Genomic DNA, 27280 nt, shown 5'->3' with positions numbered 1-27280 from the left:
TACCAAAGAGGTGGAATGACTAAAGGCATTTCCCCAGTAAATCTGTGTTAAACATTGCTCTAAAATGGTGCTAGGGAGGAGTAAATGAGCTAATGGATGTGCACTTACTTAATAGCATTTCTGAACCTACTGTCCAGGAGAGAGAAACTTTGTATACAAAGGTTTGTATATAAAGGTTTGGAACATTAATAGCAATACAGAAATCTAGGGGTCAGAGTAATTTAAATCATGGGACAGTAAAAAAGGAATTGTAGAAAGAAGGTAACCAACAAGGAATGTTGTAAAGACACAGCTGATCAAAAGGAAGTATCACTGGTCCCACACTTTCAGTCTAATGAGACAAGAAAATAAGATGTTACAAGCAGGTACAAGCTGTTAGTATTGTTTAGTCAACAGGTCTTTATCCAAGGGCAGAGACCTTCGTACCATGTATGTACTGAAGTAGCCTTTGAGCAAAAGCAGAATAGGAAGTGATTGCTTTTTGCTAGGGGATTACAGCTTTTAAAACTTCTTATATCTCAGGTAGGAAAAGATTCTCATTTCCAGCTGAATGCTTCTTCCAAACAACAAAAGCAGACATCCTTGAGGAGGAAGTGGTTGCATTATCTGTTGCTGCATATATGAGGAAGACTAGACTTAAATTTGCTGTCAACATTGAGGGGCTGTTTTTTGGAGGAAGGTCGGATGTTAGTCAATGTGGATACACAAAGGACAATAATTGAAAGACTTTCCAGCTCTGATTATTTTCATTTTTTGGTACAAGTGATTGTTTCAGCTTTCAGGAGCCTGGAAAATTATATCAATAGTCCATCATGTCAGGAGGGAAACATTTCAAAGTTAAAAAGGGAGAATGGCAGCCATTGTGTTAGCCCACCTGTGTCTGATGGCTTTAGTTCTAATGCACACCAATGATCAATTGGGGCACTTTTAAGACCAGTAAAAAGTTGCTTAGGATAGAGTTGGCCCTCTGTGAAATTTTGAGGTATTCTGATGCTCTTCACTTAGAAACCACTGAGCCGCTTTATGTTACTTTTTTTGCTCAGAAAGTTTGTGCATGTCAGTAAATGCACAGACAGCCACATGAATCATGTGCAGGTAAAATCTTTCTGTGGTCATGTTTTATGGAGCCTTTTGTGTCCAGGGAATGAAAGGATAAGAATTCTTGGAAGAAAGAGCAGCCACGAGAGACATGGTATTTTGAGAAAAAGCCATGTGAGATTTTTCCCACTTGCAGCATAAGCTAGAAACTACACACATGCTATGTGGATTCTTCCTGTTTTATAGAAAATAGGAGTTCTGGAAATAAAAATATTCATATGCAAGTTGCTTTACTGCATCATCCTCCTCCTATGCACAGCAATGCATAGTGCTCTGAGGGTTGGTTAATACTTCAGGGCAAAAATTATTACTCTTAAGATCATGTTCTGATTTGTAGACCCAAGGGACAGATTTTTCCATCAGAATAAGGAAATAAATGTGTATTTATGCATGTTGAATGCAAATGCAAATTTATGGTTATGCACAGCCATTCATTTAAATGTTTTGTTAAGTATTTGCACTCATAAATCTGTTAACTGTAAATTTAGATTAGTCCTTCAAGTTTACTACTGGCCTGATCCAGACCTGCTGAAATTCCTAAGGTTTCCTATTGACTTGAGCATTTCTGGATCAGATGCTGTCAGCTGTTTTCACAAACAACTAAAAATGGGCCTTGAACGGAGATAAGCCAGAAACCTTTCAGAATTGGCCATAAATCTTTGTGTAGATGTCTTTCCAGTGGACACTTAGAAGTTGCATAGGGGAAGATTTTACCCTACTCTCCTTGTTTCTTCTACTGTATCTGAGCGCTGCAGTAGATACAGTGCAACACACTGGTTCCCTCTTCCAGTAGTACTCATCCCATTGTGATGATGGGAGGTATTTCAGAAGCAAATTCAAATTTACCAGTTCTGTGACATTACACTTCTGAAGTGATTGATTTTTATTGGCATTTTTTCCTTAGAAATAAAGAAGGAGTAATTTCAGATTAGCAGTCTGAGCAAGGCTGTTTATCTGAATGAAGTTACTTGAACCCCTATAAGTATTTAAGGGTTGAAGGTCTCATGGGCCACTGAAGAGTGGTCTCAGTGATGTTCTGAACAGCCCAGCACTGCTGCATTTGTCCAGAAGAGATCTGCCTGCCTGGTGTATTCCTATTTAAGACCTTTTCAATACGTGGATTACTTAACCGATAAAACAAACAGGTCTGTCTATCTTGTAAATACATATTTAGGGCCTTTTTAACATGAGGATTACTGAGCTGATAGCCTGTAACAGCTCCCTCCAGAGCTCTGATAGTCTGCAAACACCCCTGTGTGAGCATTACCCGAGATTGCAGCAGCACAACTGGAACTCCTCCTCGATTGCTAGCACCTGAACAAACAGTTTTTATGGAAACAGCTTCTGTGCACACACTGCCAGCACGGCTGATTGCTGCCGTCAGCCCCTTTCATTTTGTTCCTTGATGACTGTTGCTGCACAATGAAGCCAGCTATCAGGTTGTGCTTGTTTTTTTTACTGTGTTTCCTACTGCGGTTGGAGTCTTTATATGTTACCCCGAACTTCTTAAAATTGGAGATAAATCACAAAATGCGCCTCTAGGAAATAAAGAGCAGTTTTTGAATTCAACAACCGACAGACATAATTTAAAAGAGAAGGCTTCAAGAAATATGGATCCTTATAGAGATATGGGTGTTGCAGTTTAGAAGAGCTGAAATGGTAGACAAGGTTATGTCTTTCCATTGTCACCAGACCTGACTGGTATAGTAGGAGAAATAAGAACAAACTTGCTGTGTAGTAGTTTGTAGCAGTTTTTCAATGGAAAAAGCAGATGACTCTCACCACTTATCTTACCTTATGCAGCTGCTGCTGTGATGAAGTGTCACTAGAGGACACAAAATGATTCACATGAACACTTCCCAGTGTCAGAACAGAAAAAACAGTGCCTTTATTCTCTGACTCCAGTATTTATAGATTCTCGACAATGACCAGGGATTGGACAATCAAGTTACCACTTTCCCAAGCACACTGGTCATTCAAAACATCCATCAAAAGACATTTCTTAGAAGGAATGTGATAAACAACTTATATTTGTATAACTTTCATGGGAAAGTAACTAAAACAATGAAAAAATTATCAGAAGGCTTCAGTTTCCAGGACAACAGTGAAGGGACTGAACTGACAGCTCAAAGTGGGCATAGATAATTTGGGACTTCATTGTAGAATTGGGGAATAGCATGGATTGGAAGGGACCTTAAAGATAATCTAGTTTCAACCCCTGCCATTGGCAGGGGTACCTCCCATTTGACCAGGTTGTTCAAAGCCTCATCCACCATGGCCTTGAACACTGCCAGGGATGGAGCATCCTCAGCTTCTCTGGATGTCTCACCACCCTCATAGTGAAGAACCTGTTCCTAACATCTAATTTAAATGTGCCCTCTTTCTTTTTAAAGCCCTTACCCCTTGCCCTAGCATGACATGCCCACGTATAAAGTCCCTCTCCAGCTCTCTTGTAGTCCCCCGTAGGTGCTGGAAGGCTGCTCAGAGTTCTTCCTGAAGCTTTCTCTTTCCCAGGCTGAACAACCCCAACTCTCTGTCTGCTATCACAGGAGACAGATTTAGCACACTATGTTTATTTTCTGACCATTGGTTCAGACCTAGCACTTATAGCTAAATCATGGTTGCCCTACAGTATAGAGGCATTTACTGACACCATTATTCTAATTTTTAGTGGCAATTCTTAATATTATATGGTACCTACTGATAAAAGATATAATGAAGGTAGTGAACAGATTTCTGTTCACTGTGTGACTGTAGTTTGTGGTCTTGGTTGCTTAGGAGAGTCTGGTTTGGGGGCACTTGTGGTGATTTGCCTTTTTTTCCCCCATTCCACCTGTTCTATCACACAAATATAAAGAGAAGAAATGGATTGCATTTTAAAGCTCTTTTGTGAGGAATTCTCTGGGATAAGTAAATAGATTATTAGACTGTTTTCAGTTGGACCTGAGGAAGCACTACAATGATCAGAAAGTGGCACTGGAATATCTTTTGCTGTATTTCTTTGAATAACACTGAATAATAATTGAAAGAAGACTGTTTGAGCATGCATTTGTCATAAAACAGCATAATATTATGTCTTTTCACTGGAATTTTTATTTTTAAAATATCTATGAATTTACATCAGTATAATTTACCCACAGACAGTAGTAAATGGAATTTCTCCCTAACTGTGGCCAATTGTACACTATAAATGAGCAAAGGATTGATAAAAGGAGCAGCCCTTTTCTTTCAGTCTTTTAAGTACTGAAGTCACTCTTCAGGTATAAATAAATTAAACAAAACCATTCAATTGAGGTTCTTCAGTGTTATGATGGCCTATATTTCTACACGGATTCACAAGCAGGTGAACTAAGGACAGTTGAATTGAGACACTTGCCAAGTTAATCAGTGGCAGAACTGGCAGTAAAAGCCAGAAGCCTTTAATTGTAATGCATCTCTTTTTTTGGCCATTAAATTACTCTTCTTCCTTGTTAGTCATTGGGTCATTTAGATAGAAGGCAGTCAGGGTAATTTCCGCCACAGTTGTTCGTTGATTTTGAGTGTATTGCTGTATATCATCACAAAATTCTGACGTTCAAAGTGAATCAAGTTGCTGTCATCTCACCTCCCCTAAGTAATGAATATCCCAATTTAGGGGTTTGAATTGTGTCCACAGCTGCAGAGGCTCATGAGAAAATGGGAAGAAAAAGACACAAAATTGGCACGAACAAATTTATCAAGGTTATTACCATTTATTGTGTTTTAAAACAGGAGAAAAATATATCAAGTCAATGATATTCATTCTGTTTCATGATTTCATAAAACAAGCACAAGGTTATTCCTTACTTCACCTGGGAGCTAATAAAAATTCTTACTTGTTGTCAGAGCTGATGTTTTTCCAGGAAAATGAAGAAAAGTGGCTTTGGTTCAGCAACACTTTATTGCTGGGCAGCATTACAATGTATGGAATGTGCTTTTCAGTCAGTGAAGGAAGAGAAAGGTGCTGGCAATATTTTCATATTTATGGAAATCTGTGGATTATAAATCTTCTGTTTTGGAGAAATTCTTTGTTTAGTTCTTACATTATTATCCCACATACTTCCATATATGCTTTACAGTCAAAATGTTTCTAAGGCTTTTATTAATGCTATTTTTCATATGCCTTCTACTTGAATGTGCATGTAGTCTGTCTTGGAAACATGAAATCCAGCTATACAGACAAAAGATGGGAGGGAATAATTTATTTTATATATTCTTTTAAGAATAGCCTAAGTCATGTTAATCAGTTTATTGTAGTGTTGCTATTTTAAAGCTTAGTACCCTAGGAAATCCTAGAGCACAAGGAAGCATGGGCTGAATCCCCCTAGCAAGAGGGAACCTTTTACAGTAAACTGGACTTAAAACAAGGTTTCAGTATTATGCATGCTGGGCCTTCAGAGGAGAAATAAAAAAAAAAAAAAAAAAACAGGAGAGGCCCTTTCTATGGGAGTTTGCTTTTTTATTTAATGAGGGATCTCTTCAAAGAGAATGTGATAGTCATTCCTAGAGGGCATGGTTTGGTGAGCAGGAATACAGGTGAAAATGTATTGTGCATCAAAAAGCAGAAGATGAGTTTGCTTTGTATTTCATCTCATGATTCTATCAATCTGCACAAGTATGTGTTTAGGGGTAGAGGGCATTCCGTGTGCAACAGAAGCTTGAACAGCTGAAACTCAGCATGGATATGGTGCCCATAGACCTCATTTTGGTGCCAGGAAAATCAAAATGTGTTTCGAAAGTAATTTCTTATTGCTTCATGTGCTTGATTTATTGACACATATATGTGATTAAAATTTGCATATTTTAACTATACATATTTTAATATGTGAGTACCTCAAGGTAAACAAGAGCATGGATGGGATGGAATTTTAATAGTGCTTTCTAAGAATTTCTAAGTTCAACTTTAAAATTAGCTTTTTCATAGTATTTTGCCTTTGCTATGTCTGAAAGGCATAAACTGAATTACAGGAAGGTACATTTCTCACAAATGTAATTGAAAAACTACATTTTCCACTTGATTTCAATTAATATCCCAAAATAGCCTTCACACAGTTGTAGATCTAGGCTGTCCAAACACAAGGAGTTGTAACTGGGCAAGAGTTTGAATCTACAGCTATATGTTCCAATTTCCAAATAAATGCTTGCTGCAGCAGATGTTGGCACATCTGTTATGCCTCCCCATTTCGATTGGCTGCCTGGGTGTTTAGAAAGTGCTGATGAGGCAGATAAATCTTCTGACACATTTCAGGCCCAGAGCAGGCAGGCAGCAGTAACAATGGTGTTTATAGAGCCAAGTACTCAGCAGTAACATTCTGAAATACAGCAAATATAAAGTATGATTTTACCTGCAGTAGGTGAAATTTGTTGCACTGTATTGTTTTAATTTATTATTTCATTTATTGTATTGTGAAAGTTAACTATTCTAAGTGATTTCCAGCTAATCTGAACTGTAGCTATGATGCCCTTTAAATCTCTGGACTTTGAGTATCTAAGGTGTGTTGTCTAGAAAAAGGTGCTTGATACTGTTTAGAAAGGACTGTAAGCTATAAAGATGTTATTTATTAAACTTAAGGGAATTGGGAACCAGAAACAGCTGAGGCCTATATGATTTTTGAAAGGGGAATAGCTATCATCTGAGGACATGAAGTTCCTGACTTTATCAGAATTCTTACTTTCAACAGGTTTTCTTCTACTCAGTGAAGGGTGTCAGATTTGAATGTTCTAATACCATTAGGGCCTGGAAAACTCCAGAGTATCAAAGAGGACATTCATGGACAGAGAAGTCTCAAATGTGAAGACTGGTTTCCAAGTACAAGCTTTTTCAGGTTTTGGATCCCTTTCAGACCTTAATCTCCATCACAACAAACGATAAATAGAAGTGTAGAAGTCAGTGTAAAGATTTTAGCACTAATGCCATGTGCTAATGTTGTCTCACTTCCTTCAGTAGACATCACCACTAAATTTTCCAAGTGGATTTCAATTACCCCTACTTGAGGCAAATCCAGAAATTGCAGTGAGCCTGTTGTAGAGGATAAATGGATAAATGGATAAATAAATGGATGCTGATTATACAGATGATACAGTTGTTTATGTTTTGCAGGATATAGTCTACAGCTTCTCAGAACAACTCTTCCAGTCTTTCACTACCCTCATAGTAAGAAGCACCCCCTAAACAGCTAATTGGAATTTCCTAAGTAGAAACTGATGTCTGTTGTCTCATGTGGCTGTCACAATGCATCTCAAAGAGTCCGGTTCTGACTTCTCTAGCATTTGGCACCTAAAGGAAGCAATATCTCCTTATTGAGAAGGCAAATTCTCTTCAAAAGGCTAATCAAATGCAGTTCTCCCAGCTTTCCCTTTCTGGAGATGTACTCCTGCCCTCTAATTAGTTAATGGACTTCTAGTCATACATGGAGTTTTGTATTCCTACCTGATTACCGAGAGAAGGTCCATTACAACATTCTATGTCAGAGCCATTTCCATTGGAAAACAGATGGGGGAGGAAATTCTGGAAAGTCCCAAAAGAAAAAAAAAATTGGACTGGTTAAGTCTGATGGGTTTGTTCTCTCTACCCTCAAGGAGCTCAAGCCAATGTGACAGTTTAGGGTGTTCACACACACTGCACAATGGAATAGTGACTACTCCAGCCTGCTTATCTCATTTTAACATAAGGTTCAGCTTCTGCCTCATCTGTGCTATTCCCACCTACTTTGTGTAATGAGGAGAAAGTGACAGTGTAGGATCTAAGATTAGTGAAGAAGAAATGCTTCACTGCATATTATCAGTTAATTAATTATAGTTTAACCTCCTCTTGTATCCTTGCAAATTCACATTTCTATTGAGTGAAAGACCAGTAGCAAGGACCAAAATTGACTGCTGAAATATACTACATATAAACATTTCATCATGAATCTCTCTGCTCAGAAAGCAAGAATTCATGGTTTTCCCAAATACACAATATACCAGAAGGGGTGTTTGGTCTCAAGCAGGAGAAAATATATATACATACATATAATAAGAAATTATAGGTGTGCAGTTAAGTATGTCTAATAAATTAGCATTTATACTGCACCATGGGAAAAGAACAGAATGAAAGGGGACAAATAGGAAGGAAAGTGGAAGAATCAGGGAGAAAAGTAAGACCATAGTTTGTTCAAGAGAAGATAGTGAATATTTTACTTTCCAGTAAGTGTGATCATCCAGACAACAGGGCAAATCTGTTTTTTAATAGCATTTAGAATACTTTAGGTTTAATATTTCTCATAAGGGATGATTTTTGGATTTATTGGTTTGACAGGAATCTGAAGATTTGGTATCATGCACACTAACTAAGCTTCAAGAGGTTTGTGACTTCCAGGAGGGTACCCTGTCAGCTGTTGAGCCTTTAGCAGCCACGAAGCCTGGAATTTATAAAGGATTTTTTTCCTTCTTTGACTTCCATATGACATACACTCACTCAAAAGTCCACCATGTGTCTTTAAGCTAAAATATCCTTTAAATGCAAATCATACAGGCCACACAAGGTCTGCCAGGCCCACAGAGTTAAAAGTGTTTATCTCAGCCTTGTGGACTTTAGAGCATTCCTCCTACTGCAACACTGAATTTTCTCATAGCACAGTGATCACAGGCTTCTGATATTTGTAGTCCATCTCCATCATTCATCCAGCCCAACCAGTTGCCCCATCTGCTCCATGACTGCTACCCACCCCGTCCTCACCCAAAGGGAGTCTCACTGACACCAGGGTGTCTTCCTCCTCCCACTCATGGCTCACAGGCTGTTACTGCTCATCACACATCAGACTGCTGAATACTCACTGGCAGGCCTACCATGCCTTAAGTTTCTCCAGTGCTTGATTTTTCACATAGAAGTATAATGCACACCAAAAATTTTCACTCCAGAGTTGCAGGGCAAGAGGGAATTCCCACATCCATTGGAGCTTCTTTATTATCAAAGGATTCAGCAGCTACAGGGGCAAATTCTGCTCCCACAGTTGCACAATGATATTTCATTAATAGGTGCCTATATGTTAGCACAATTCTGGGGTTTTCTGCTGGTTTTTTTCTTTTTTTTTTTCCTTTTGTTTTGTTTTCTAGCACTGGCATCATTGTCTACAGCATCCTGCCATAGCAGAGCATTCTCTGTCTGGACACAAAACAGCATGTGGCTCTAAGGGTAGCTATAAAGCAGGGTTCAGTAGGAAAGTGATTTTGTTTTCAAGTATTTCTCATACTACATTGTGTTTGGGATTGGATTATGCACTTTAAAAATGGTCACTGATATTTCTACTTTCTGCTTTGATGTAAACAAATCTTGTGTGAGAGGTTCTTAAATCTAAACCAGACTTTAAAAAATGAGGATTATATGAGACTTCAGCCTATAAGGTAAAGCCCCCACCCCTTGGACTGAGCATTGTTTTTCCCCACCATGTGGAATGGAGATAACCCTCTGTTTCTTTGTGGTAAGCTACCAACCAAATCCATTCTGGCAAATCTGACACCCAAGGTGATTTGTCCTTTTCGATGCTGTTTATGAGAAGTCAGGACAGTCTTCTGTCAAAAATGATAAGTGAGAAGACACCAGGGAATGCAATTTTATTTGTAACAGCACAGCTGCCAGCAGTTCCAACTTGTTTACATCTAAGCTGGATCTGTCTTGCTCCATAGCTTTTCTATTTACATCCAAATAGCCCCCAAGTACGTTGTGAATGTGCCAGTCTGTGTAAAATCTGAGTAACAACATACTGGAACTGTTAGAGAGAGGGAAAAATAATTTATTTCTTTAGGTTATTTTCACAACTTGAGAATGTCAGTCATTTTAAAAGCAAAACCCTAAACTCTACCAAATCTTCATAGACATTTACAGAATGGGTTCTAAATTTGATCTATAATGTGCTAAAATCCTGCAGTGTTTGTAACCTTCCATGGTGAAGGTACCAGAGGAGTTAAGAGCTTTGCTCTTCTGATAGAATCATTGTTTTTCTGGTGAAAGTGGCAAGTGTTTGCAAATTAAATCCCCTGCAAGCTTTTAAATACAAGTTTATTCATTGTGAAAAGAATGCAATAGGACCCTGCAGTGACCTGTGAAGGGGAGGGCTGTTTCACTGCACTGTTTCACACTGAATACTTCTGGAACATAGCCTACAATTAGCCTGTGTTACAAAGACATTAATGCATTTCCTGGAAAATCCCTTTGACAGGACAGCATAACTCTTGATGGTGTTAGGATAGGTTCTGAGGTCTAGGATGCCTTTGTTTGCCTGCAGTATTACTTGCCTTCTGTGTGGAAGCCCCAGAATCCCAGGGGGTTTTGATCTTTTTTTATTGGCACACTTAAGAAAGCTGCAGTGAAAGGCATTTCCCCTACACAGGCTCTCCTGTGAGCTGTTTCCTTACAGTAGCTCACCCTAAACACTCGTCATGGAGGTAAAGTGAGAGAAGGGGTTTATGTTGGACTGATCTATCTTATGACAGAAGAGCTCTTCTAGAAACTGAAAATTCTTGTTCTCTTTTGCCATTTCTTTTTTGCAGTTATGAATAAATAGGTAGTCTATATGGTTTGTCATTAAAAGTTAGTGAAGTCCAGAGATGGCTGTAAATGTCATTACTCCGATTCTGTGAATTGTGGGGTGATCTGACATTTCCAGTTTCTCAGTATAAGCATATACCCTGTCACTGTGTTTTCAAGAATTGTAATCATGCTCTTAAATTAGATGATTGTCTGGAAGGATTCTCTGTGGTGTAACTGACCTGCCTGGAATGCACTTACACACAGACATATAAGCACTGCATGTGCCTATATAGTTATATACTTGTTTGCACACATACACACATGCACATGCAAGTAGAGAATTAAATATTTAACACTCACCCCAACTCTGAAAGCAAAATACCCAACTTAGTATGAAATTACTTTGTTAATATACAGCAGAAGCATCACAGACTCTCTTCATCTAAACAGAGATAAGTAGTCCTTAGGAAAAAAAAAAAAAACAGCATAGCTGAAATAGATTGTTTTGATGACTTCTACCAATGCTAGGATTTGCTTCTCTGTCTTCTGAGTTTCTTCAAATTGCTTCTGATCACCATTAAAGACATAACCTCTGAAAAAAGCCCTGCTCGGTGTTGGAAGCATGACTTGAGTAATGAGAAACGTGATACTTGTTTGAAACACTAAGTATCTGTTTAAAGTGAATATCTCACCCCTTGTACGCACCCTGATCCTTTGTACATGACGCTCATAATTTTTCTTGCACAGTGCAAATTCGAGGTGAAATAAACTGTGCTTTAAAATGAAGTCTAAAGAACACCATTTATTCTGCTCCTGCTGTTTGTTTTGTTACAAGCCCCTCTGTTTTACACCCACTCTCATTTGCAACACATTTTATGTAACATGCAATGCCATCATCATCTCTTTTGAATTTGAGATGATTTTTTTCTGTTTAGCAGCTCCACCGTGAGCCCTCCTAGAGCTTCCTAGATTGAACTGTTCCTGTATAAAGAGTTAAGGTTCTGTTTGTATTACTTTTATTTCATGAGCAGAATTACTTGACAGTGATGATGAGTTTGTGGCATTACAAAGATTAAATATTATACAAAGTAACAATGTAAATGAATGGTGATTTAGCAGCCTGGAAAAGGTAAATCCCTCAGGTCATGTGGAGGAAAAGACCAAGAAAGTGAATGCTATTAGCAAGATGCTGCCAGGTGCTTGGCTGTTTGAAGCCTTGTCTGATAATGATCCCAATGCTTGCATCACTGAGATGCAGGATAAGTGGTGAGACAAGAACTGAAGAGTTGGAATTACTAAACACTTTTATGAGACTGTGACTCATCTTTGCTTAGCTTCCATAGTTTACAGAAAATAACAAGAAGTTGAAAAAATTATCTTACTTATAGAACCTTCATATAATAGCCCTGTCAGAAAGTGTGAAAAGCAGCCAAAATTCAGCTATGCATATAAACTGGAGGTTGATCTCACCCGTAAAGATGAAGAATCAAGATGATACTGCAGAATTAAACTTAGTTTTAAGGTGTATGTAGTCCCTTAGTACTTCTGTTTGATGCCTCAGAAGACTGACACCAGCTCAGACAGATGAGGATTTTTTTTTTCAGTGTAACTAATTTGTTAAAATAAGTCAGACTTTAATGTACTTTCTCAGTTAATTCCTGACTGAGCTATTCTGTAAGTACTCTGATCTTGGCTTTTTGTGCTTCATTCATTCGATTACTCATTCTGTCAATACCATTAGCAAGATGAACAGTAAAATCAGCTTCTCAGCAGTTACTACAGGTGAAAAAGGAAAAACAAAGACAAAAGTAACTAATTTTTTTTTTATTTTGCTTTATTATTTTGTCACTTTTTCTTAAAATGTATGCTAAATACTACGCTTTTTCACTTTGGATCATCAGATATTGGGCCCCTCTTTCCATTCAATAAGCCTCGATTTCTTCTGAAGTTATTACTGAATAACTTGCCTGACTCAAGACACAGCTTTACAGACATAAAAGGACATAATCAAAAAAACCGTCAGCTAAACCTTTGTGTATTTTAGTATTTCCAAACTGTGTAAAGAGTTTGGAGCTCTGCCTGGTGGTGGGCTTTAAAGGGGTAAAACATAAAGATGTTTCATCTCATACCTGGGGTTGTTTCAGAATCTGCACATGACCACTTAGCCATGGGCAGTCATGCACTTTTTGGTGCTTTGTTCTGGGTGGCTATGAAGATAACATTTTATTTTCTGGTTGGTTTTTTTTTCCATGATATTGCAATAATATCAGCTAGGAAGAATTATAATCTGGATTTGGTCTAAAAGGTACTAGTAATCTTTCACTAGTACAGAAAAATTGCTGAATCCACAGACATATCTACAAACTGCATCTCTTGGAAATTTTTTGCCTTAAAACACCATTACATTACTGTGGGCTTTGTAGGTGGAACATGTCAGCCATAATTCAAACATTCTAGGATTAAGATAAAGCATCTCTGAAATGCATTGTTTACTTCACAATACAAGGAATTTTTCAGACTGGTAGCATTTTTTCTTTCTGCTGATGGGGTAGGAATCCTTCTCCAGTATGCTGTGGTAATTTCCTTTTCTAAAACCTATGTGTGCCTGTTATGTTGGCTCTTATTTTAAAACCTTTTGTTGCAAAGCTTCCCTTCTCATTTCTGTCTTTTTTAACTCCCCTCTATTTAGGATGTTGTTTGAACTGGAGAGGGAAGAAAGCACACTGTTTTGGTTTTACAAGCTAGACTATACTGATCTTTTCCTCTAAAGATAATGGAGCTAAATGGGATGAGTAGATTCTAGTTAATGGTCAGAAATTACATAATTGACTGTATCACAAACTGCAAATGTTTAGGATCTGCCTTACCATGTCACACAAATATAAACTTTGAATTATGAATAACAGGTTCTGTTACACTGGGGAGTAAGACTAATTAAAATTAATTTGTTATTTGACTAGGTCTCAATGGCAAGATAATATTCTCATTGTAATGAGGAGTTTAATGTTAACTGATCACACAATATCCATTTAGGAAAAATACTGTTGTGTCTGGATTTGATGTTGCCCCTTCTAGTGACAGAGTTCATTGGACCCATTACTCTGGCATACTGTATGGGTAAAGGAAGCTCAGTAGCTGTGATGGTTTTGATAGTCTGTTTTGGCCTTTTAAGTGGGTTCAACAAGTGCTGTAAAGGCAGATGGGGATTTTTTGGAAGGATGTGTTTATAGTATTCTTACAGTGCTTTTCAAACACTCTGCAATCATTTATTCTTTAATGTGCTGCTACTCTGGTAGTGTTTGCATTGTTTTCTGCTTATAGATAAGGAAAACAAGTCACAAAAAGTTGTATGAAGTGACCATACCAAAGCAGTTACAATTGAACAGGGAGTAGGACTTAAAAACAGAAAACTTCTGGAACTCTGCTAAAAAAAAATCTGTCTTATGAAGCAAGGTATTCCTAATTTACTTTTTTTTAAGTATGATGAATTTGAGAAGGTAGGGAAAGTTTAATCCTACATGATCTACATGTCTGTTCTGTCTTTTTTATGTCTGCAGAAATTGGCTACTTCGTAAACTTTCATCCCAGTCTTTCAGGAAAGGATAGTCATTCTAATTTCTATGTCTCTCTTTCAACCAAATAATTTATGGCAAAACACTTTAAAGTATTGTCTTGACTGTGGAAATGCACTAAATTTTTGTTCTGGCCACACAGAGAAAAAAACCAGCAAGTCAAATATTTAGCAATTTGGCTAAATGTCACTAGGTAGCAAAGTACTCTTGGTCTTGAGAGGTGGCTGCCCCCAGTGTGCCCAAAAAAAGGGAAGGCTATCATCTCCTGAGCTCTTCCTGGGCTTCAGTGTCTCTCCTCCCACCATCTGACTGTCAGCACTTTTCAGGAATGTCCAAATATTATTTCTCATGGATTTAGAAAATGCTGAGTTTTGAAGACTGGCAGTTCAGTCCCTACATGCACACAGACAAAAGCCAAGAGAAGCAACTGTGTGTGTGTGTGCACATGTGTGCATATATCAAAAAATATTTCAGAGAAGGAAATTATGTCCTTACAAATTCATTACTGCTGCCAGACTTACTTTCTGTTTCTTCTGTTAAAGACCAGTTGTGAGGAGAAGAACTCCACAACACTATAAAGCATCTGTTGTAAATACTATGTCAAATGTATTTGACTGTGATAGTTCAGATTCTCTTGCATTTCACTTGCTGCTCTTCTGTTGAAGTTGTTTCATATGTGCTTGTTACACACAGAGATCAGACTTGTGGGCTTTTTCCCTGAGAGAAAATTTATTATTTTACGCAAAGTGTTTTTAATTTTTCCTAAAATATTTTTCAACTCTGGCTAGTTTGCTTGTCACCAGGGTGTATTGTGTTTCCTGTAAAAAAAGAGATGCCATGAGGTTTGTAGTGCAGGTGTGCCATGGGCAAAAGTTACCTTTTCCAGCTATCCAGTTCTCTGGAATGACTTCCAGTGCAAACAGACCTTACCCACCTTCTCCCTCATGATGAATGAGATATTACTTGAGTATGTACTTGTATCTAGACTGAAAATCATGAAATGGTTGTTGGGTACTTTAATATTAAGTACCAGGATCTCAGTTGTAGGTATCTACAGGTTCTAAGCAGCCACAGCCATGTGCAGTCATCAGACTAGACTCCATATAGTCATTTAGGAGAGAGATGGTCCAAGACTACCAAGTACTAGCCACAGCTGGTTCCCTCAGGTGCTTTTGGTAAATCTCTGAGACACACAGGATGACGCCTGTAAGCACATCCTCATTTTCCTTTGCTCTTTCATGTCCTAAATGTTTTTGGGGTGGTTTTTTTTCTGCTCATTGAGCCAGCACACTAAGAGAATTCGGTTTGCAGGCTGAAACGTTGGTACAGTGTTGTAATAACATTTTGAGTCAAATCATCCATGAGAATTTCAAGGTCATTTGTATCTGAAGAAATTGTTTTCAGAGCAGTCTTGGGGCCCCTGTCCATCCTCAGCTTGGGCATACAGGAGGCTGTGCCAGCAGGAAAGTGAAAGTTAATGGATTTCAGCTTGCGCACAGCTCCCTATTTGGCTTGATTTAAAGTCCCAGTTTTGGTCCTTTATGGTGTATTTAGGTTTCCTTATAGGCCTCCAAGGGACCGCAAACTTCTTTATTCCTTAAAAGTATACCTTGTTGCTGTAATTGAAGCCATTTTGTTACTGTAATTTCTCCCTAATATTACAGCTCTAGTCAAGTGGTCTTTCCCTCTGGAGGCATCAATTACTACAGGTTTTGAATAGGTCTCCCTCCAGTACATATCCTTTTGCTTCCAATGCCAAAATCAGGTCACTCTGATTCCCTTCCCAAATAAAACATACTGCTGTGTTTCTTCTTTCAAACCAAATGTGTAATCTGTACGGTTGAATAATTCCACTCTTCGCCACCCTACATAAAACTCCTGCCATGTCTAAGAAAAACTAAATAATACTACTGGTTTCATGAGTTTTTTTCTACATTTTCTTTGTTTTAATGAGGACTTTGAATGTCCAAAGTCCAGAGAGAAGCTTGTAGGGCTTGTGCAGGTCGTGAACTTGTATAGATTTGAATTTTTGTGAGGGAGCAGGGGGGCAAGCCACAGAAGTGCGCTTTGTGAAAGATGTTCAGCTGAAATGAAAACATCACTAGGCTTGTTGGCTAACCCATCTGTGTGAAGTACAGGGTTTTCTGTAAGCTGGGGTATTTTGGCACCTGGGCCCAACAACTTGCTGGACTCAGCGAGTCCTCACTGCTGTGCACCCTGTGCCTGTTTGTGGATTTGTCTGCACTACATCTTATGTCATGAGATGGGAATTGGGGGAACAAGCTCTGAATCACAGAGAACTGTATCTGGGAACCGAAGCAAAGGTTAGTCTCTCTCCTTTTATTGCATAGCCACAGAAGCAGAAGCTGTCACAGTCCAAATGTGACCTGAAGATTCTCTTTACATACAGATACCAACTAAAGTTTCCCACTTGCAACCAAGCTAATACTCTGTGTTATTGGGTTCATCCTGCTTTATTACAATTATTTATTTCACAATGCTCAAGTCCGGTTTTGCATTTTTGTGAAGGGCTCCCCTATGAAACCCTAAAGATGCTTAACTCAGATGGGTGTATGTAATACTTACCACTCTACCATCTGCCCAAAAACTTTCACTTTTCATGAGATGCCACTGCTGGGACATCTGGCACTAAAAATATATTTTCTGCGTCATTTCACAACCGAGGAAGATGTCACGGCTGTTTAGCTCCACAGGAGATTCCTTGAAGTATCTTTCTGTTATCTAACAGCTTCTGCAGTGAAGCACCACTACACTGGCCAGGGAAGGAATGATGCCGTTAATGGAAGCATGTATTTCTGCTTTGTGGCTTGGATTGCTGTCAGAAGGGAGTGGCACTTGTGTGATGGATTGATTGATGGTAGCCAGACTGTCTTACATGCTATTAATCAGCTGGTGTGATGCGACTAGAAGGACTATGTAATCTACTGTAAGTCAGCTTCTATTACCCAAAAGTTAAAGACCTGAAAAATTGATGCACAGCTGTATTTCTCAAAGTTTGTCGCGTCTTACTGAACAGTTTCTGTATAGCTTGAGCCTTCAATATACTGGGATTTCCTTCTTAATTTGCAGAATTATTTCCCCCTTAAAGATCCACCCGTAACATTGTGTCTCAAGATTGAGCAGGATTAATAGGTCATACAGCATGATTATCTCAGCAGCTTGGCGCTCCCTTGTGCTGTGCAGCTTTTCCCACCCTTGGCAAGAGTCACCACGAAAGCCTGTATATTTTCTTGTAGGAGGTGGAGCTGTGCCGCGTTGGCAGCCAGGAGAAGCTGGGGCTGACTGTCTGTTACAGAACAGATGATGAGGAGGACACGGGGATCTATGTCAGCGAGGTAAGGACGTGACACTGGGGAGGAGTCTGGGAGATGTTCATGTTCACGTGCCAGGGAATGAACATGCAAGTTCTCTTAGACAGAAGTGCAGAAGTGCTGGCCATCAACCAGCTCGTGGCACTCTCAATTCGTTTGGATTATCAGTTCAAATCATGTTGCTCATGTAATTATTAGAGTAATTATTACTAGTGGGCTTCCTTAGTATAAGTGCTTTTAACTGCAACATTGTTGTTAGTAAAGCAAAAAGCAGTATGAGAATGGTCTGAATTTTGAAAGAAATGTGCCCTTATGATGGAGATCAGGCAGAGCTTTTGAGAAGTGCCTTCTCCACAACCCTGTTTGCATTCTCCCTCTGCCACAGCCTCAATAATGCTAACAGTGGCAATCATTATTGTATTATTTTTGTGTTTGTTACAGTTGTGGTAGACACAGACATACCACAGATGGGTGGAGAGAGTATCTTGAGAGATTAATATGTTGGAAAACCAAAATATAGCATTCTAAATACTGATGTGGGATGAATCCTCAGGTTTTCACTGGCTCCACTCAGAAAACATGCCCCAGCACAGATTGTTAACATTTCACAAGGTCAGTCCACAAGACTTCCAAGAACACTATCTCCCTTTGAGTCTCCAGTAATTCAAAGAGAGGTTTCTTTCTGGGTAAAACAGAGCTCCTCTGAGTCCCAGGTCACTGCTGATTATTCTGCATGAACTGTGATCCCAATTGGTCAGTTTTTTTGACACGTTGAAACAAATTTTGACATTAAAGTTCTTCACTAAAAGGCTGGTTTGTTCCTGAAACAAGACTGTCCAGGGGTGTTGTCACAGCACCAAGCCTGTCAGATTAAAGGAGCAACTAGACAAAGCTTTTAGTCATATGGTTTAGTTTTAAGTAATCCTGTGGGGAGCAGGCTGTTGGACTTAATGGGATCCTTATGGGTCCATTCCAACTTGAGAGATTCTGTGATTCTAAATTCTTAGTGAAGCTCATGGGTGGAGAGGTTCAGAAATTCTCTTATGTATCAGTAAATGGGACGAAAGCAAGATTGCACATAAAGAGGCTTGTTAATGTTAAACAAACTGAAAAGCATAGCCTTGGAGCGAGAATGATGAATTAATATATATTACCTAAGAATATATCTCCCACCAGTTGGAAGCTGTGCTGTTAAAGTCTTAACAGGTCAAAGAAAGTTCAGGAGTCTCTTAATATGTTCCAGGATTGTATCTGAAATGTTCTGTTTATCCTAATGATAAAATTTTCTCCAAACTTTGAAAGTGAATGTATTGATATTATCTTTTGTACTTGATTAAGGACTTCAGATTCATTGTTTTTTTTCTATGACAATGCCCAAGAAGAAAATAATACCTACAGATGTAGAGGATCCTGCAAACTTAATGCTCAACTCAAATTTTTGGTTTGAAAAAAGAATGTATGTCATGATGAAGCAAAATAAATTATTTAATATCATTAAGTGAAAGGTGATAGATTGAATTGTCCTGCAACAAACAGTAGGTCATTGTTTAGGGGTGAGCTGTAGTGTCTTTGATAAACTATCCCTGGAGCCCTAAATATCTTTTTAGGTTAAACTAACTTAAAATTAACTGGTTCAGACTAGGAATGATTTACAGGACCTGTGAGTGATCTGTACAATATGTGTCCTTAGGGTTTTTTTGATGTTTCCTTGTGAACAGATTGATTACTAAGATAATAATTTAATAGTAAATGTTTCCATGGAAGAAAAAGAATCGTGTCCAAAGACAGGCTCATTTCTATAGAGGTATCAACTGCTGCAGAAGCTTCTCAGTCCACAGTGAACTTCAAGAGAAAAGGGTGCCTGTCATTAATTTTTAATGCTCTGACAGCTGAAAATCAGTGCCTGACAGTGGCATAGGAAAGTATTAATTTGAAAATCATATGCTCCCAACCTTTTCTGTCTTAAGGCTTTTATTTGACACAAGCTCATACGATCATTTAAAGAACTGTGTAGTTTCTGTTACTCTAAAGGAAACTTCAGCTTGCTTCTGTACTGTGTAAAAATGGTACTTTTTCAACTCTTGCAATTGTGCAGCTGTTATAATTTCCCATTAAAAGCTTTTCATGTTCAGTTACTGGTTATTGTCCTGTGCAGGTTGATCCAAACAGCATTGCTGCCAGAGATGGACGGATCCGTGAAGGAGACCGCATTTTGCAAGTATGTGACAATAGACTCTTCCTTAAACTCTTTCTTCAGACAAACATGCAGTGCCATCTTCTCTGTGGACTGTTAATGAGGGAAGATAGTTCTCTTTGTTACTGTGATCGATGAGAAAATCCATGTCTGTCTGTTTTTTAACACAATAGCTGGGAGCGAGAGTGCGTGTACTGAAAAATGAGACTGACAATCTCGTTCTGGCTCATGCACTTACGTCCCATGTTTTTTTTCCATATTTATTAGAAAATCTCATTTCCACTATGTTCATCTCAGTGTCAAATTCTAAACAGGATCCTGAAGACATAAATATAAGTGTCAGAGACGTGCTGATCATTCACCAATTGCATAAATTTGGGTAAAACTCATTTATGCTAAGCATAGGAAATAAGAGTTTTCGCACAAAAATATGTTGTCTGGAGAAGGCTGATCTTGAACATACTTAAGGAGGGGGTTCATTAGGTTTTTGTTAATATTTTCTTTCCTCCCCCAATAATACATTGCTTTTCTGAATTCTTTTCTAATCTACTGCCTTGTTGTCTTGTTTTTTTCCTCCTTTTGTTTCTATTGATCCACTTGCTTAAAGACCTACCCCAGAGATACAGCATAGGTGGGTGCAGGTGGCTGGCTGCTGCACAGGGCAGTGTACCTGTACAGAGAGGGAAACAGAGAGAATGGCAGTGGGTTTCCTTTTCCAACCAGCAATGGGTAGTGCATTTTTCACCTAGTGAAAAATCATTAAACAACTACCAAAAATCACTTGACTGGAATTTTTTTGTGATATTGTAGCATTTTAATTCTGGTTCCAAGTTGATTTGCCCTGCTTTTTTTCACTGAAGCCCCTGAAGGAACTCTTGGTGATGACAGGTTGGTTTTCTGTAACATGTTCCATAATTGCATTTCATTAATTTAAGCAGATGAGCTTTCAGGTTTTCACAAGATCAGTCTCTTCCTTCCTTCCAATCTTTTCATTTCTGCAGGAAATATCTTTGCTAAAACGTGTGTCTCTTATCCTGGCACAGTTTAAATCAGCTTTGGGAGTCTAGCTACACAACAGTGTCTATTAGCTGGCTTACCAAAGCGTTCCATTTTCTAGAGAGGAAATAATAAATTAGATTTTAATGTCAGGGCTCACTTGGGGGCTGCTGGTTTTTTTCCTCTGTGTGGCTGGGATTGTAAAAGCATTCATAGGATGATGTTCTCCACCAGAAAGCACAGATGCTAGAGTGTGAGGGCAGTGATGTCCTTGGCAGGACTTGGGGTGAAAGGATCATTCCACGGGCTGCATGTAGGAGAGTGAAAGTTAGGACACTGCTTTCCATGTCTTTATGTGAAATACCTACTGAAGGAATAAGAGTATTTTTAACATTCAAAAATCAGAAAAGCACCCCTTTTAATTCAGCTAGGTAGAAACAACTTTCCATTCCTACTCTATGTGTGTCAAAATGAGGAAAGAGAGAGTAGGTCCATTTTCCACTCCTTTCCTCGTTTTGTAAAATTTCTGAGTGGACAGCCAACAGCAGTTCAGGCAAATGTTTTCCAGTTCCTAATGAAATTCAATTCATTTCAATTTTGAGTAAAGACTCCAGGAGAGAGAAAACATAGATAATTCTGCCATCCTCTTGTGGACTGGAGCATTACTTTAATGTCAGTGCTTATATATAGCTATGAATTTGATCATTAAAGTTAATACCTGGAGAGTTATGTGGGGTTTACTTTCATATCTGAAAACACATTGACCCTCTATCTCCTCTTATTGATGAGATAGCTCAGAGAAATAGAAGGTGACGGTGCCATTATGGGGGGATTACAGTGAGGCTGGGAGAGATACAGATCCTTGAGCACAGGGGTGATTTCTTTGGGTGGCAGGTGGCATTGGTTAAGGCTACAGGGGGAATGCCCATGTGTATTCCTCACAAAATGACAGCTGGTTTCCTCTTGTTTTTGGGGCTAGAACTGCCCCCTTTTCATTCTCAGAAACCACCAGCCTTCACAGTCTAAGCATCTGCAAACTGCCTGAGTACTTTATATGAAATGCTACAACATCAAGGGAAAGTTTTAGGAAGGCAATCCTAGTGGTTGTTGCCTAAACTTCTGCTATTTTCAGCTGTGAACCTCCAGGCTAAGCACAGTCCATGGGGCAGGCTGAAGTCCTGCTCTTTCCCCATGACAGTGCAGCTGGGATGAGGTGGCCAGCTTCAGGTGGTGTGGGGCCAGCCCAGTCACCTCCGCTGGGGTCCAGGGCGAGCAGGAGTTACTGGAGCAGCCACCATGTCTGAGGATGTTTTGTACGGGCTGGAAATCTGCTCCTGTGGCTGCATCTCTGCTTTTCAGGCTAGGGCAGCTCTGTGTTACCTGGTCTCCCACAGACCATGGCTATCCCATCATGTAAGCTTTGAAGGGTCTCAGGCTTTTCACTCACTGCTGGTTAGGTGATTTGGGGTTTTCTTTAATCTGATTTAAAGCTGTGTTTTTGAATCAGGGCTTTCAGGACAAACCTGTACAAAAATGCAACTTTCTCTTTGATTTTCAACTACAAGTTCCTACTACTTTGAAATGGAACCATTAGAAGATTTTTTTTCAAAAAAAAAAAAAATTATTTCTACCATCCAGTTTTTTCTCATTCTTTTTGAAATAGAGCTAATTTTGGAAGTTTTGTTGCCACAATGAGAATAATCCACTTCTTGTGCTGTGAATTGGACAAAACTGAATTCATATGGGAAATAAGATTTCTATTTTATTCCCTCATAAATGGTTTCTGGACAATGAAAATTGTGTTTGTTGCCATGTAGTCATGGATGTCGTTGTTTTTATGGGGTTACAGAATAGGAGAAAGGTAGCAAGAAAAGACGAGTTTCATTGAAGAACCGCTTTTATTTTGATTATCCCCTTGTAAGAGGGATACATATGTTTTGTGTGGTACTAAGCCGTCCGCACAAATATGAAATGATTAAATGGAGCAGCAACAAGCAGTGGCCTCAAAGTATTGCCTGGTGAGAGATAATACTGTAGCTCTCTAATTGGCTCTCTACCAGCATTCAGTGTGACTGATTTCAGCTGTAGCATTACCAGTCTTCTTCCACCAGCACTATTATCTCAGAGTGACACTTCCATTACTCTGAACGGAGAAAGATGAACGTCACCTGTCAGGGGCTGGTTAATTGTGTTGCTAGATGTATGTTACCAGGGCGCAGGTTGGACATTTATGAACATAACTGCTTCCTCTGATGTCCACCATCCTTCAACGATCAATACAGCTCTTACAGTAAGCGCATAATTGAGTGAAGGCACTTACCACTGCGGGGCTGAAGATGAGCCCGTTGCGCAATTTTCATTGTCCATACGTTCAGCACAAATGAGCTGATATCTGCCCCTTATTGTGTGTTGCTTTGTGGAAATAGAAACTAATGTGCCACTTTCATTTGTTTCCTAGATAAATGGCCAAGATGTCCAGAACAGGGAAGAGGCAGTGGCGTTGCTCTCGAGTGAAGAATGCAGGAAAATTGTGTTGCTGGTGGCGAGGCCAGAGATTCAGGTTAGACTAAGCAGAGGCACTGAGCCAGAACCTGGGTTATACCATGCATTCACTGTCACTGTAAGTAATGAACTGCCAAGAAATAGGAATGCCAAAGTTACTGGCAAAAGGAGCAAACAGTTAACTGCAGAGCTCTGCCCTTTTTTATCCAACAAACAAAATATTGCTAGGGAACGTTTTCCCCAAACTGAACAAGTCCTTTTCCAGCAGAGTGAGCAGGTAGATAAATAAAGCTGGCAGCACCAATAAGATATTAGTAAAATATGAAGTAGAGCTTGAAAACTGTGCATTACTCATTAGATGATTCTGGTTTGTTCAGGAGATAAATTTCCCATACTTAATGTTTATCAATTTTATCTTTTATATGAAGTTTATAGTTTATATGAACTTACACAAAGTGGTAGCTTGTCATTGGTGAGGGGTTGTTTTATGCTATGTGGTTATAAACAGGCATGTAAACGATTAATGTATGTATCAATTATGGGACATTCACTACATTATCATTCAGTAAATGGAAATCTAATTGTTTCAGCAGCACCCTGGTCACAAATATGAGCTTGCATCTTGGGAGATGCATTTTCAAAAGCTTTTAGAAACATTTTTATGGTTTTAAAAATAAAATTATGCCAATGCCAAGAATCTTGCTATGCCAAGAATTTTTAATATCATTGCAGGGGACAGATGTTAGATTGATTATCAGAGAAAGAAGAGGTAGAGTGGTAGAAGACTACTGTTTTTACATCCCTTTATATTCTATTTGTAGGCCTTTGCAATGCAAAAGGACATTATATTGTCACTGTTCTCTCTATCTGCCAACAATTCAGAGTTAGTTAAGTTGCCATTTGTCTCTCATGATACTGTTCTGATATTTTCAGTCTCACTAGCTGCATATTCTGTATAAATTAAATTAAGTAAGTGTATTTCACTGCCACTTGGAATCTATACTTGAATACTGTAGTTATAAAAGAGTCACAATTTCAGCTTTAATATCCTTTATGTTTTTCAGGAAGCTGAACAATTCTTATAAAACCAGTGACAGCCTCACTTGGTGTACCTCACTTTATACTGCAAAACTGTAGTCCTCAATTGCTGAAATTTTGAAAAAGATTTTTCTATATTATTCCAACTGTTTTTCATAAGGATTCTGTTTTTCACTGGGGAACAGAAACTCACCCAGTTATAAAATACGTGCCCAGAGAAAGTTCAGTCTCTGTATTTGTTTAGACTGGTCAACATGAAAAAAGGAGTCAATATTATAAGATTAATATGAGATAAGGAATTACTTATATACCATATGTAACCACTGTATACCATTGTATACCAATGTAATTTCACACATGAGTACTCCTTACAATTAATAAGTGTGATTTGGTTTATGTTTGGGTCTTTGGTGCTTGATTTCTTTGTTTAGTTTATGTGTTTTAAGAACATACTCATACAAAACTGATGAAAAAGCCAGAGTAGGTCAGAGACGAGGCTGTCAGCTGATTTCTGCTAGTTGTGTTGCTTTGACTTGGTAAAAAACAGTAGGATTAAACAGGCTTTCATTTTTAGATAGAAAATGATAATGGCAATATCACAACCTTGAAGGGTGATTGCTGAGCACATTCCCTCAGTAACAGGGAATAAAACCCCTCTGACCACGTATCTGTGCAGTGAATAATGAAGTTTTGAAACAGAGCACCAGAGGAGCACACCAGACACGTGCATTCTCATGTGTGAATGTAGTGTATAGTGCACATGCATGCTAAGGCACATATTAGCTTTCTTTTAAAAGCTGTAACATAACATAAGCGCTCTCATTAGTCATATGCTGGGTCTGGCACAATCAAATCAGCAGATTTGCCCAAGTGAGATTCATGTTTCATCCTCCAAATTTGTTAATTTCTGCAGTTTCCTCCCATGAGGTGAATTAAACTGTGTCCTTTACAGTAGAGGAAGGCTGTGCTCATGCTTTCCTTGGGAAAAAATAAGTAAACAAGACAAGTAAACAAAACTACCAGATGTTTCATAGAATGATTTGAAAGTCCCCTTAAAGACAAACATAAAATTATATGTCATCTAGGAAAAAAGTCTCCTCCTAATCCAAACCATAGGTGGTTGTCTTTATCAGCAGAAATGAAAGACTTATTATGTACTTTAGAAGAGGAAAGGATTTGTTGACATGGGCAAAACCACATCAAAGTTTGTTAACCAAACAGTGATGTTCTGCCAGTATTCCATTAGAAGTACTGCACAGCATCAGTCACTCCTTGTGTAGCTCTGACATACTAATACTACTACTGGTTTGGTGTAACTTTTCTGACTGACATCTGTGACCAGACATGTCCTGGCTACAAGGCAGTAGTAATTCTGCTCTAGGTGTTGGCCTGTGCTATATCATTTTTGCTGTCTTGGGACACAAGTACTTGGTAGTCTTGTAATTGTTTTATGCTGAGGCTTTTCTTTTTAGCATGCTTTTGTCACCATCCTCCTTTGGTTCCTTCATCAATGACGAAACAATAACTGTTTCCTTCTGCTATAATCCTATCATTATAGCCAAGAGGGCAACTGACCAGTATTTTTCTTTTTGATGCAGTGTGCCATCTGGCAAGGGATTGCAGGTACAAAGGATGAGTGCCATGTGCACACATGAGCGTAATGAATAAAATGGGAACAGCAGTTTAAGCCAGAGTGCCTGTTTTCTGAGTTTCAAAAGATGTGAAGGGTGTGAAATGGGTTCAAGAGATATATACTTGACAGAAGACATAGCATCCCCTCCTGTCCTTTTGCAACACTGTGTTCACCAAATGTCAATGTACTATTTTACACTTGGGGAGAAAAAAACAAGCAAACAGATCAGCTTTGCTTCCAGACACACCAGGAAAACAAAAATTGCCTCCCTTCAAGTCACCTCATCTTTCTATCACCCTGTTCTGTTTATTTGTTCACCTGGAAGATCAGTGGGAAGATAGTGACAGAAACGCAGCGTAAGGTTTCCATTGAGGTGCTGGCAGCAGGGCTGGAATGGAGGTTGTTAGAGAGAAGAGCCCAGTTGCTTCCTGGCCCTATTAGTAACATTGCCATTCTTGCAGAGCAGGGTCTCTCAGTGGTAATGAACATGACAGCTTCAGGATGATGCGCTGTGCCTTTCACAGTCTTTTGAAAGGAAATAATGTCTGTGCTGTGCAGTCTCCTTCATTATGAGAGAAAATCAGTCATACTGTTTTACGAAAGGATAAAAGACATGAATCCCATCTTTTTATCCTTTTTTTTTTCTATTTTTTTTTGAGACATGAACTCCTACCACCTGACTTTCTGAAGAGAATCATTAGAATAAAAAGAACTAGTCAAGCATTGCCATTTGGGTTTACTTTATTTTAGCATGTGTCCTTGCTAACATAAAATAACATACTAATGTATTCTTTGCAGCTGGAGGAAGGGTGGCTGGATGATGAAAGGAATGAATTCTTAGAGGAGTTAAACTTGGAAATGTTGGAAGAGCAACATAATGAAGCGATGCAGTACACAGCCAATGAGGTGGAGCAGGTAGGACCACTACTAAACACATGATTTGAAATTTTTCCAGGTATACTTTTTTATTAATAGAGAATGAAACAGTATGCTGTAAAATGGAGTCAAACGTTTTGACAGAGTTGTCTCTCCAAATGCTGTGATCTCCAGCATGCTGTATGTAAGGAAAAGGAGAAAAATACATGCTTAGGCCCAGTATGTCAAGTTGACAAACAGTTTAAGTGGGTGTGATAAGTACAGACTTCTCCTTTTCTCTGAACTCTCAGAATAATAATATTGCTTTCCTTCATTAATTCTGAAGTGTTTGGGATTTATGATGTTATACTTCATGTCAGTTTTTATTACCCTGATGCTAATAACACCAAGGTCATGGGCTCAAACTCCATATGGGGGATTGAACTTTAGAGTTGGACTTGATGATCCTTTTGGGATGCTTTCCAACGCAGAATATTCTGTGAATCTGTGAATATCAGTGTATCACCTAGAGCT

General features: G+C 38.8%; 1 protein-coding gene across 3 annotated transcripts in view; it reads left to right on the top strand.

The window, feature by feature from the left end:
• Positions 1-27280, top strand: part of PDZRN4 (PDZ domain containing ring finger 4) — a 231971-nt gene that overhangs the window by 197588 nt on the left and 7103 nt on the right. For all 3 annotated transcript variants that reach the window (XM_086884679.1, XM_086884680.1, XM_023938316.2), the window contains 4 exons: positions 17454-17552; positions 19684-19746; positions 23177-23278; positions 26690-26806. In XM_086884679.1, coding sequence (XP_086740805.1) covers positions 17454-17552; positions 19684-19746; positions 23177-23278; positions 26690-26806 — 381 coding nt within the window. The remainder of the gene's footprint in view (positions 1-17453; positions 17553-19683; positions 19747-23176; positions 23279-26689; positions 26807-27280) is intronic.

This window comes from Cyanistes caeruleus, chromosome 4 (genome assembly GCF_971803275.1).
Source record: "Cyanistes caeruleus chromosome 4, bCyaCae1.hap1.1, whole genome shotgun sequence".
NCBI classification, from domain to species: domain Eukaryota; kingdom Metazoa; phylum Chordata; class Aves; order Passeriformes; family Paridae; genus Cyanistes; species Cyanistes caeruleus.
This window is presented reverse-complemented; position numbering and strand designations above follow the sequence as displayed.